General features: G+C 39.3%; 1 protein-coding gene and 1 long non-coding RNA gene across 13 annotated transcripts in view; one reads left to right on the forward strand and one right to left on the reverse strand.

Annotated features, from left to right (window-relative positions):
* Positions 1-13,076, forward strand: part of PDE5A (phosphodiesterase 5A) — a 141,978-nt gene that overhangs the window by 95,701 nt on the left and 33,201 nt on the right. For all 5 annotated transcript variants that reach the window (XM_042983982.1, XM_007087606.3, XM_042983983.1 and 2 more), the window contains exon 12: positions 8,761-8,907. In XM_042983982.1, coding sequence (XP_042839916.1) covers positions 8,761-8,907 — 147 coding nt within the window. The remainder of the gene's footprint in view (positions 1-8,760; positions 8,908-13,076) is intronic.
* The window catches only part of LOC122237969, a 74,128-nt gene that overhangs the window by 22,070 nt on the left and 38,982 nt on the right, over positions 1-13,076 (reverse strand). For 7 of the 8 annotated variants that reach the window (XR_006216817.1, XR_006216815.1, XR_006216812.1 and 4 more), the window contains 3 exons: positions 4,880-5,006; positions 4,154-4,237; positions 3,897-3,989 (listed from right to left, as the gene is read on the reverse strand). This is a non-coding gene — a long non-coding RNA (uncharacterized LOC122237969). The remainder of the gene's footprint in view (positions 1-3,896; positions 3,990-4,153; positions 4,238-4,879; positions 5,007-13,076) is intronic. The other variant, XR_006216816.1, reaches the window with a different exon arrangement.

Here is a 13,076-nt window from a genome sequence, read left to right on the forward strand (position 1 = left end):
CCATCTACAGTGCTAGCACTGCTTGCCCTACCCTGGCATTTCCCTGCAAATTGCCTCACCCAACCCATCAGCTCTGGCCAGTGCTCCTCTCAAGTGGCTGTCTGCCCCACCACACCTGATGGGTGGCCTTGGTGACAGTGGCACTGCCCCAGGTAACCTCACCCCACCACAACCAGTGATTGGCCCTCCACCCTGCCACACCCAGAGGGTGGTGTTGGGTGGGATGGGTAACCAGGAGAGTTTCCACGACAGGGCTCCACAGGATAGTTTCTATATAGAGCTACTCCTTTGAGACAAGGAGACATAACTGATCTACTCAATATATAGAAGCAAACACAGAGAGTCAGGGGGCAAAATGAAGAGACAGAAAAACATGTTCCAAATGAAAGAACAAGACAAAACTGCAGAGAACAAATAAATGAAATAAATAATCCACCAGCTAAAAAGTTCAAAGAAATGGTCATAATGATGCTTATTGATCTTGGGAGAAGAATGGTTGAATACAATGAGAACTTCAACAGAGAGATAGAAAATACAAAAGAGAGGCAATCAGCTGAAGAATACAATAACTGAAATGAAAAGCTAGAATCAACAGCAGATTCAGAAGTACAGATTCTCTAAGATTAGGGTAGGGGTAGGGGAGAATCACCCAATGAGAACCAAAAGAAAAGAAAATTTTTAAAAGTGACAATAGTTTAAGGGACAACATTAAGCATACTAACACTCACATTATAGGGGTTCCAGAAGGCGAAGAGAGAGAGAGAGGGACAGAAAACCTGCTTGAAGAAATAATGCCACAAAACTTCCCTAACCTGGTGAAGGAAGAAAACACTCAACTCCAGGAAGCACAGAGAGCCCCAAAAAGATGAACCCAAAGATACCCATACCAAGACACATTATAATCAAGATGTCTGAAGTTAAATATAAAGAGATAATTTTAAAAGCAGCAAGAGAAAAACAACTAGTTACATACAAGGGAGCCCCTATAAAATTACCAGCTGATATTTCAGCAGAAACTTTATACGCCAGAGGGAGTGGTATGATATATTCAAACTGCTGAAAGGAAAACAACAACAACAATAATATTCTACCTGGCAAGGTTATCATTCAGCATTGAAGGCGAGATAAGGAGATTCCTTAATAAGCAAAAGCTAAAGGAGTTTATCACCACTAAACTGACCTTACAAGAAACTTTAAAAGATACTTCATTAAATGGAAAAGGAAAAGCCATAATTAGCAATAAGAAAATTATTAAAGAAAAAAAATCTCACTGGTATAGGTAAAGATATAGTAAAGGTACTAGGTCAACAACTTATATAACTATTATGGAGTTTAAAAGACAAAAGTAATAAAAATTTTCTATATCTACAATAATTATTCAAAGAATACACAAAATATGTGTAAAATATGATGTCAAAAAATGTATTGGGGAGAGTGAAAATCTAATGCTTTAGAATGTGCTTGAACTTTAGTGACCATCAACTTAATACAGACTGGTATATACCTAGGAAGTTATATATGAACTTTATGGTAACCACAAATGAAATCCCTACAATAGATATACAAAAAATTGAGAATAAGGAATGAAAACATAACCCTAGAGACAGTCACAAAATCATACGGGAAGAAAGCAAGAGAAAAAGGAACAGAGAACTAGAAAAACAACCAGAAAACAATCAACAAAATGGCAATAAGTACATATCTACATATCTGTCAGTAATTAAATGTAAATAGACTAAATGCTCCCATCAAAAGAAATAGGGTGGCTGAATAGGTTAAAAAAAAAAAAAGACCAACTTATACATTACCTACAGAGACTCACTTGAGATGTAAAAACACACATAGGGGTGCCTGGGTGGCTCAATCAGTTAAGCATTCAAGTCTTGATTTCAGCTCAGGTCACGATCCCAAGGTGGTGAGATTGAGCCCTGCATCAGGCTCTCTGCTGAGCGTGGAGCCTGCTTAAGATTCTCTCTCTGTCCCTCTGCCCCCTCCCCTGCTCTTTCTCTCTAAAAAAATAAAAGCACACATAGACTGAAAATGAAGGAATGGAAAAAGGTATTTCATGCAGATAGAAGCAAAAAAAAAAAAAAAAAAGCAAAATAGACTTTAAAACAAAGATTGTAACAAGAAAAAGAAAGGCATGACATAATGATGAAGGGATCACTCCAACAAGAGGGTTATCAAGTGTCTTTTCCAACCACAACTGTATGAACTAGAAATGAATTACAAGAAGAAAAGTGGAAAAAATACAGACACATGGAGACTACACAATATGCTACTAAACAACCAATGGGTCAGTGAACAAATCAAAGAGGAAAGAAAAAAATTCCTAGAGATGAGTGAAAGAGTTGGACGCTTAACTGACTGAGGCACCCAGTCACCCCCAATGGCATTTTTTACAGAACTCAAACAACTAATTCTAACATTTGCATGGTACCACAAAAGCCCCCCAATAACCAAAGCAACCTTGAGAAGGAAGAGCAAAGCTGGAGGAATCACGCTTGCTGTTTTCAGACTATACTACAAAGCTGAGTAATCAAAACAGTTTACTACTGGCACAAAAACAGACACATAGACCAATGCAACTGACTAAAGAGTGCAGAAATCTGTGGTCAGGAGGTTTGAGGTCAGGAGGTCAATCAATGTATTGACCTATGGTTAATTGGTCTTCAACAAAGAAGGTAAGAATATACAACGGTTAAAAGACAGTCTCTTCAGTAAATGGTGTTGAGAAAACTGGACAGCTACGTGCAAAAGAATGAAAATGGGCCACTTATACTATATACAAAAATAAACTCAAAATGGATTAAAGACTTAAAGGTCATAGTGGAAACCATAAGACTCTTAGAAGAAAACATAGGCAATAAACTCTGACATCATCTGTCTCCTCAGGCAAGGGCAACAAAAGCAAAAATAAACAAATGGGACTATATCAAATAAGAACAGTTTTACATAACAAAACCAAAACAAAAAGGCAGCCTACTGAATGGAAGAAGATATTTGCAAATAACTTGTCTCTAGCTGTGAAAGTCCTAGATGTCATCTTCTTCCAATAGAAGGTGCTTCCTCTCTATTGGAAACCTGTTGTTTAGTGTAGCCACCTTCATTAATTATCTTCACTAGATCTTCTGGAGAACTTCCTGCAGCTTCCACATCAGCACTTGCTGCTTCACCTTGCACTTGATGTTATGAAGAATTTTCTTTCTTTAAACCTCATGAGCCAACCTCTGCCAGCTTCAGACTTTTCTTCTGCAGCTTCTTCACCTCTCTCAGCCTTCACAGATCTGAAGAGAGTTAAGGTCTTGCTCTGGGATTAGGATTTGATTTAAGGTAATGTTGTGGCTGGTTTGATCTTCCATCCAGACTACTAATGCTTTCTCCATATCAAAAAGAAGGCTATTTCACTTTCTTATCATTTGTGCCTTCGCAGGAGTAGCACTTTTACCTTCTTTCAAGAACTTTTCCTTTTCATTCTCAACTTGGCTAACTAGAGCATGAGGCCTAGCTTTTGGCCTACCGTGGCTTTTGACATACCTTGCTCACTAAGCTTAATCATTTCTACCTTTCGATTCAAGTGAGAGATGTGCAGCTCATCCTTTCACTTGAACACTTAGAAGGCACTGCAGGGTTATTAATTGACCTCATTTCAATATTGTTGTGTCTCAGGGAATAGGGAGGCCTGAGGAGACGGAGAGAGAGAGAGATGGTGGAACAGCGGGCTGGTGAAGCAGTCAGAACACCTACCACATTTACCGACTAAGTTTACCATCTTATGTGAGCACAGTTTGTGGTACCCCAAAGCAATTACAGTAGTAATATCAAAGATCACTTATCACAGATCATTATAACACATAGAATAATAATGGGAAAGTTTGAAATATTGTGAAAATTACCAAAATGTGACACAGAGACATGAAGAGAGCAGATGCTGTAGGAAAAAATGGTGCTGACAGATTTCTCGATGCAGGGTTGCCATTAATCTTCAACTGTTTAAAAAAACAGACAAACACAATGTCTGCAAAATGCAGTAAAACAAAGTATGCCTGTAGTTCACTGAAGAAACCAAAACTAAGCTAGAACCCTGGCCACAAAGGGAGCAGAGAAGTATATTTTTGAGTTTTCTAAACTCTTCAAAAAAATGAAGGCTTACCAGTAGAAGGTTGAAATAGATGCTGATGGAGTCTGGTATAGTATCTCCCAAAGGGATGTACCAGTGAATGTTTCCCTGGTGCAGCTGGGAAGGATAAGAAAAGAACTAGGTATATGAAAACTTGGGGGGATGCATTCTAAGCGGAGGAAAAACAGTTAAAGAGGCCTGGAAGTGAGAAAGAGTATTAATCAACCTTAAAAACAAATGGCAAAAGTATAGACCTCCTCCCCCAACCAAAAAAAAAAAAAAAAAACAACATGGTGATTTCAGGAAACTCAAATTTTCATTTAGAGCATTACTACAGTAAGTAAAGAGGCTGCCACATACCCAGTCTAATCCTCCTCTACACTCATGCAGAGAGTGGTCCTCTGCATTCCTTTCTCTCATGTGTCAAGAAGGCTGACAGTGACACGAATGTGGAATCGAGCATGAAAAACACAACAGAGGGGCGCCTGGGTGGCTCAGTCGGTTGGGCGGCCGACTTCGGCTCAGGTCATGATCTCACGGTCCGTGAGTTCGAGCCCCGCGTCGGGCTCTGTGCTGACAGCTCAGAGCCTGGAGCCTGTTTCAGATTCTGTGTCTCCCTCTCTCTGACCCTCTCCCATTCATGCTCTGTCTCTCTGTCTCAAAAATAAATAAACGTTAAAAAAAAAAATTAAAAAAAAAAAAAAAAGAAAAGAAAAACACAACAGAGCCACAACAGCTACGGTGCATCCATCCGTTTACCTTAAATGATGAGAGGGTCGGAGAGAGAGATTGAGCCTGGTACAGGAAGGTCAGTGGCAAGATTCAGATGCCCCATACAGGGTGGCTTCTGGTTCCAAAAGAGAAGACAATAAGAGGTCCTGGAGTCCTGTGGCCAGAGAGATAAATATACCATAATTTCAGAATATTAAACCTTAGAGACACTCTAATCCACCTCTGCCCCTTCATTTTACAGGTGAGAATTTGACAGAGTGGTTGAACATCTTGTTGAGGGTGATAAAGTCTGTGGAACATTGGGACTAGAACCCCTTAATAGCAAACATACCGTTTTACCATGTGCTTCACTTAAAAGTCCCGCTTTTCATGGTCATTATCTAATGCTGAAATGCAAATGTGGTAGCTAATCTAGGATTTTGTTAGCTGGTGGTCAGTTTAACATTTAGCTCCATATCCGTCAAGATGGTGTTCAGAACAACTGCTTTTGAGTAACGATGGCAGAGAAATTAAATTATTTTAAAAATTCTGAATACTACTACTTCCTTTAACCCAATCCAGCCCTACTCCCAAGGATATGTTTCATTCCACCCTTAGTGAATTTCACTGCCAAAGTTGGTTGTGTTTTTTAAAAATTTTGCAAAAATGGTGAAAAAGAGCCACAGCTTTAGAAAGAGGGTCATAAAAAACAGGAGGTCATAAAAACATGACTTAAATGAAGAATCCCCTCTAAAGTGTCATGAAGCTAGCCTAGTTTCTTCATTAGTTTGAGTGGCAGATCCAATTATAGAAGAAAAATGATATTATACTATTGACCTTTTTACCAGATTGAATCTTTAACCCACTGGGCTTCGTGTACTTTTTGCATTCCATATTTGGTTATTTTTGACACAAATTAAACTCCCAACTCTAGAAGAGCTCAACGATATTTGAATTAAGCAATAAAATATCTAAACACTGTTGCCTGGGGAGTCACAGGCATTATGCTTCCATGTAGAGGAATAACCGGTATTTGTTGGGATTAGATGGTATGATAGTTGAATTGGATTATGCAACCAGAAGACACATACACGTTTATAAAATGTGCTTTATAAAATCTTTTTAAAAATGTTATTTCTGCTAGTCTTCAATACCACGATGCAATAAGTTATATTATCCCCTAAAGTCACTTAACAAAATAAGGTGTCACTAAAAGAAGCGATTGTGAAAATCCAGAATTATATATAACGTAGCCTATCCCAGAAATACCACAAACCCTATTCTCTGCTATTAGTAAACTGTAGAATATCTTGTTCTATAAAATGGGAAGTAATATTGACAGGTAATATGTTTTATCTAAAGTCACCTTTATCCCAAGACCTTTCGAGAAAAACGGAAAGTTGAATTGTCTTATGATGGTCAAAGAAGCAGTTTACAAGGGCTATAAATGACATCCAACTTTCTTATGGCTTGTTAGCAATCAGTTCCGAGAATTCTGAACCCATGTATCACTGACCACCAGGTTCTGAAGGAAAATGTTTATACATCCCCACTGGATCATCTCTGAAAGGTTGAGTCGGTGGTGTGGTGTGATAGAACAAGCAAAAGATTCTTTTCTCTCACTAGAGGGTTTGGGAATTAGAGTGTCAAGGGGAGAGGCACAAGCTGTGTTGGCTGCCTTTGTCCCATAGCTTTTAGAATATCCTTTGTGGAAGGAGAGAAAGAAAACTTCTTCCATAAGAATAATGGTGCCCTAAGGAAAAAACATCTGTTCTCTTGTTGAGTGCAGTCTGTTTAAGGGAAACAGCAGCAATCTGCCTCGAGTTAAAAGGTGGGCTTATTCCCACCTCCACACTTCTGAGCTGCGCTCCAGTTGCCTGCTCCAATCTCTGATGTCGGAGGCGGAGGCCGGTGTAAACAATGAAGCCCTTTATCTAAACATTTAAATCCTCCTCTCTTCCCCTGTTTCAGCCCACGCAGTAGCCTGTGGAATTGACTTAACAGAAGGCATATTTTCTCGTGAATTTTGGGCTTGGGAAAAAACTCTTAGTTTGGAATATGAAGAGGGGGGCATTAACTTAAAGTTTAAACATGCCTGGTATACATGAGTACAATATAAAGGTCAAGCGAGCAGGAGAATGGGCTAGCACCCCAAGATTGGTTGGGGAAAGCTGTGGATTGCTTCATGAGATTTTATTATTTTGATCTTTTTACTTCCCAAAAGATGGAGGTAAAGTGGAGTAGTGATATCCTAGATACTCATAGGAAAAGTAAGGGGTTTGGAGGGAGATGAGGAAAAGACATTAAGGGGAAGAAATCGGGTTCAGATTTCCTAATTTGTCTTCTCTCTGCCTGGCACCAAGTTAAAGCCTCTTTTCATCAGGTAGATTGCAGTCCAATCTGGCTAAAGCAGTTGAAGTGCTGGGAGGGAATGGTCAAGGGGGTGAAGGAATGGGGTTCCTGCATGTTCTGATGCCCACAGGGGCCTGATAGGAAATCTAAGAGACGAGCCTGAAAGTTCTGCTCAGTCTGAGGGAACCAGGTGCCCTGGCCTTGGCCAGTGTTGCTTCATGAGAATTGGGGCTCGGAATGGCCTGATTTTTCTGAAGCCAGAAATCCTTTTTTGCTGTCTTGTTAAAATCTCCCCAATTTTTAAATAGTATAACAGATTGGAATGTATTTGCCAGGTCGGCTAGTTTTCCAACTCAAGTTAATGGGCTTCCCCCTCTTTGGAGGTTTTGGGACCTTCAAACTGGAACTTATGACTCATAGAAAGTGAAGGGAATAAAATTTTTCCCTCTCATTCATTTAATAAATGTTCATGTCAACAAATACCAAAGCTGTATCCATCAGTAGTCACAGTGGATACAAAGATGGGTACAAAGATACAGTCCTGCCTATAGATCCCACTGTACTTAGGAGACAGATAAACGGGAAATTACATTATAGTGAACTTCCTGTAATTAAACAGGTATTCCCAAGGTGGGTCCGCTCTGAAGGGCATCCAGTCCTTTTTTGGATGGGAGCTGTGTCTTAAAGGAGTCCATCAGTTAAAGAGAGTGGTACTTTATCGGAGAAGCAGGAGGTACTAAAAGCAGGTGAAAAAGAGCAAGGTATATGTGAAGAATTCAGGGGTGTTTACTACAATTAAATGATAATCGAATCAAAACCAATGATACTAATTAAAAAACAGATCCTCCTTCAAAAAACAAAACTGGCTTCTCAAGACCCATCCCAGATCTCCTGAGTCAGAATCACTGAGGTATTTTTTAGTAGGCACTCTAGGTGACTCATGATCAGGCTTGGGTGACTTCTTCTCAAGTAGAGATGGTGTCAAATCTGAAAATAGGATAGTTCGCCTGGATTCAAAGCTGGGCTCCATTCCTTAACTAGCTGGCTATTATGGGTAAGGCAGTTAGCCTCTCTGTGCTTAAAGCTTCTGTACCTGAAAAATAGAGCTAGAGTGTCAACTTAATAAGATTGTCTTGAGAATTCAATACTTAGAACATTATCGTTATCCTGCTCACCACTTGATTCCCAGCCCATAGTACTGGGACAGGTCCAGAATAATTACTCAGTAAATATCTGCTGAATGACTAAGACTAAGTGGGTATAAACGGGCCAGATCACTGGAGTCCTTAGTTTTGCTTATTATTGTAGGTACAACCTCAGGGTAGTCACCGTCTCTCCTCTACCTAATCTTCCTGGAACCGTATTAGTTACCCACCCCTCCCCCAGTGATTCATTTGAAAAACAAAACCAAAAAACAAGTAGCTCCTATACCAAAAGATTTCTAGAGTACACATTAGAAAGAAAAAATAAACAAAATGTACTATTTCCCTGTAGTAAAGTGAGAAAACTTTGTGAACCACTGCTGCTTTATAAAATTAACAGCTTTATTTCATTTTGTTCTTCTCTCTTCACCTAAGGTTGCTGTTGTACCATCTGCTCAGACACTTAAAATTACTGACTTCAGTTTCAGTGACTTTGAGCTGTCTGACCTAGAAACGGCACTGTGTACAATTCGGATGTTCACTGACCTCAACCTTGTGCAGAACTTCCAGATGAAACATGAGGTAGGAATAAGTCATGTCCTTTGGAAAAGTGAAAAGTGTGTGTGTGTGTGTGTGTGTGTGTGTGTGTGTGTCTGTGTGTGTTAAGAGAGAATTAGTATGAATAGGGATTTTTAAGTCTCAGCAATTAATATACTGTCACCTAATGCATCCCTGAGATTTTTAAAGAAAAATGATCAACCCTAACAAGACACGTATTGGATTTTTACTATGCATCAAACACCAGGTGGAAGAATAGGGGACATTATCCCCAATAGTGGGAGAAGGATGTACAAAGCCAGGAGGACAGAGTGGGGATGGGCTGGGAGCCTTAGTGGAGGGGGAGTGAGAGTGGCAAGGGAAGCAAGTGGAGAGGAAGGTTACGATGCAAATCATATGTAACCTTGTAAGCTGTTCAGAGGAATTTGGATTTTATTCTGAAAAACAGTGGTGAGTCACTGAAGAATTTTAAACGGAAGTAACTTGATCTCATTGCAGAGGTTATGATCACACAGGCCAGGGAAGGACCAAAACAGAGTGAACTCCTTTGGAAATAAGGGAGTACAGGCGCTTGATGTGAAGCCAAGCTTGTGGTTCCAACAAGAGGGGTTACCTCTGTGGGGTGTGGATGAAAACCGATTTTAACCCCTGTTGATTACTTATTCACCTCTCAGAAAACAGCAAGACTTCAGGCAGAATCTTCTAATACCAGCTGCAGAGTGCAGGGAAAATCTTCATAATGGCTATGTGTATTAGCATCAAAGAATAAGGGAGAATAGAAAGGATTGTTTGAAAACAAAATGTAGTAATTTACCTTTAAAGTTGTTTTTTTTGGTTTGTTCTTTCCCTGGTCAGTTGAATTTCTAGTCTTCTTATACAGATTTCCTATCTAGAAATTTAAATACCTTGAAGGCCTCTACTATTTAGCAATCCATTAATTCATAAAATGAAAATTTATTAACATAAACAGTGTACCCAGCACTGTGCTAAGTATTCATTTGAGCGAAGAGCTGTCCTGCTCTCAAAAGCCTCACACAGTTAGGAATGAAAACTCAGGACTAATAGAGCTAACGGTAATATAGTGTCATTTATGGTATTCTTGGGGTATTCTTTCTTAAATTTAGCCAAAGTTTCTATTACTCTTGGATGAAAACAAAGAACTACTATCTGTGAAGTCTAATTAATACTTCACTCTTACTAGAACATGTTGATTAAGGGATATCATGTCATTTGATTATTTCAAGAAGCCCTCAAGAAAGGTTTTCTGGTTGTTATTGTCTCTGTTTTCAAATGAAGAAATTCAGATAGCATGATAAGAGTAAAAAGGTCATGAATTTTGAGTTATAGCCCTACTAGTGAGTAGCTCGTATTTCCTTAAGCACTTAATCTCTCAAGTTCTCGGTTTCACAGTCTGTTAGTTGGGGATAATGGTATGACTTCCTTATGAGGGTCTTGTGAGAATGACACATGCATCGATGTGATTGTCCGTTTGTATGCATGTGGATGTGTGTAGATGGTGTTTTGCTGCTTAACACAGTACCTAAGACAGTTGTAGAGTACATGTCACTTCTTCCTTCCTTCAGCCAAATTTGACAATGGTTGTATCACCCCATCCAATTTCTCTACTATAGGTTATAGGCTCATTTAAAAAAAAATTCATGTTTATTTTTGAGAGAGAGAGAGAGAGAGAGCAGGGGAGGGGCAGAGAGAGAGGGAGACACAGAATCCAAAGCAGGCTCCAAGCCGTCAGCGCAGAGCCCGACGCGGAGCTTGAACCCACCAACCATGAGATCATGACTTGAGCCCAAGTCGGACCCTCAACCCACTGAGCCTCCCAGGCGCCCCTTATAGGGCTCATTTTTAATAGCCTTTTCTATTAATGGAATAAAGACCTCATTTAAGGCCAGTTCTAAATGTGAATCTCGGTTCTGCTTCTTACTAGTTACAGGACCTTAAAAAGCAAGATAGCATTTCAAATCCCTTTCCATTCTCAGATTTCCTTACTTTAAACTAGCAATGATGCTGTTTAAAGGGCCTGGCCAGAACAAAGGAATGTGATCCTTTTACCTGTTTATGAAATTCTTATAAGTTGACTTATTTCTTAAAAACCCATACGTTTTGGGGCACCTGGGTGGCGCAGTCGGTTAAGCGTCCTACTTCAGCCAGGTCACGATCTCGCGGTCCGTGAGTTCAAGCCCCGCGTCAGGCTCTGGGCTGATGGCTTGGAGCCTGGAGCCTGCTTCCGATTCTGTGTCTCCCTCTCTCTCTGCCCCTCCCCCGTTCATGCTCTGTCTCTCTCTGTCCCAAAAATAAATTAAAAACGTTGAAAAAAAAATTAAAAAAAAAAAAAACCCATACGTTTTCAGATAGTATTTGAGTGTCGCATATGAAGATAGTCACTCAGAATTTCTTTAGCAATCTTTATTCTTACCTTTCCTTCAATTTTTGACTATTAGGCAGATAATTTTCCTCTGTATCTCATTCATTTACTCTCCTTTTCTGTTTGATTAACTACTATTCTGATTCTGGCATACATCAATTTGAATAGCAGTCATTCTGATTGACCTTCCTGCCTTAGTGACTCTTCTGTCATGTTTATTTCAGATATTCTTGTCAGTGTAGTTTTAGAATGATAAAATTAAAACGTTATTGCTGGTGAGGATGTTAGCATCATGACAAAGAATATTTCCTACTGAAAGATATGTCAAGTCTTCATGTCTCTTCTTGGCTTCCAGATCTTGAGTCACTCTCCTATTAACATCACAACCATTGCTCTTGCTCATCTATGAAATGGACTCTTGACTCAACTTGAACAAATCTGCATGTGCTGTGCTTATTTTCACATTCTGTCTGTTACATGTCATTCCTCCTGAATGGACTGTCCCACTTGAAAGTCTGCCCCACTTCCTGCCACAACATGCTTTTCTCTTCCTCAGAGCCTGATTCAACCTTAGGTTTAACTTCACTCCACTTGGAATACTGTTGAAAATTTGTTTTCTCGATTGGATTTATTTCCTTTATATGTGCACTTTTATTATTTTCACTACCGATTGAGCTTCTTGAAGGCAGGAACTGAGCTATTTTCTGTTTCTTCTCTTTCTCCCAGAGCATTTTGAGTCTGCCACCCAGGACTTAGGAAGCCTCTGTAATTGTTGGAGACTGTTTCAGGGTATTGAGCATGCTCCCTAGAGTCATCCAGATTGCACATAATTATTCAGTAGTCCTGTACAAAAGACTGTATTTCAGATTTGAACATGCCAAGCATATCCATCAAGCACTGAGCCGATCTGACCATAATTTTCCTAAATGCTGTTAAGAACATCCTGATAGGCCTATAAATATAGAGAGCAAACTGCTGGTTGCCAAAGGGAAAGGGGTTGGGGGGATGGGCAAAATGGGTGAGGAAGAGTAGGAGCTACAGGCCTCCACTTAATGTATGGAATGAATAAGTCACAGGAATGAATGGCAAATCATAGGGAATACAGTCAGTAATGTTGTAATAGCATTGTGTGGTGACAGATGGTCGCTACACTTGTGGTGAACATAGCATGACATATAGAGAAGTACTATGTTGTGTACCTGAAACTAATGTAACATTCTATGTTAAGTATACTCAAATAAAAAAATGTTTTTAAAAGATCTCCTGATAACAGAATCTAAAACTGTATTTAAATCTAGTTTCTAACTATTATATCCATTGGATGACCCAGTTCTCTTAGGCCCCTCTTGTTAGAAGCATAACTGAATAGTCCATCAGGAATTGTATTTCATAAAGTCATTTTGGTCATTATTTAACATTATATGATATGTGTGCATATTTAGTTGCATCTACAGATTTATGATTAGTAAAGAGATATGTTCATAGGTTAAATTTCTGTGTTTTCCTGCATATTTTCCTTGAGTATTTAATTAATCACCAGTAGTTTTCTGTAACACTTTACAGTTTCTAAGCATATGAAAGAAAGTTTAGAGCTCTTACTTAAAGTTCTGCTAATAAGATGAAGCTATCATCTTTCTAGCTGATTTTGTTCAGAAATGGTCACATGAAAGAAACTGCAATATACTTGGTATTAACACATGTCAGTCGTAGTCACACAGAAATCCTCTGCTAAGTATGGTGACTTGGAGGTTCAAGAGCTATGGGACATTCGGGTTGCTTGTTATCAGAATTCCCTGTGAACTGTGTTATAGAA

Source organism: Panthera tigris, chromosome B1, assembly GCF_018350195.1.
Source record: "Panthera tigris isolate Pti1 chromosome B1, P.tigris_Pti1_mat1.1, whole genome shotgun sequence".
Lineage (NCBI taxonomy): Eukaryota > Metazoa > Chordata > Mammalia > Carnivora > Felidae > Panthera > Panthera tigris.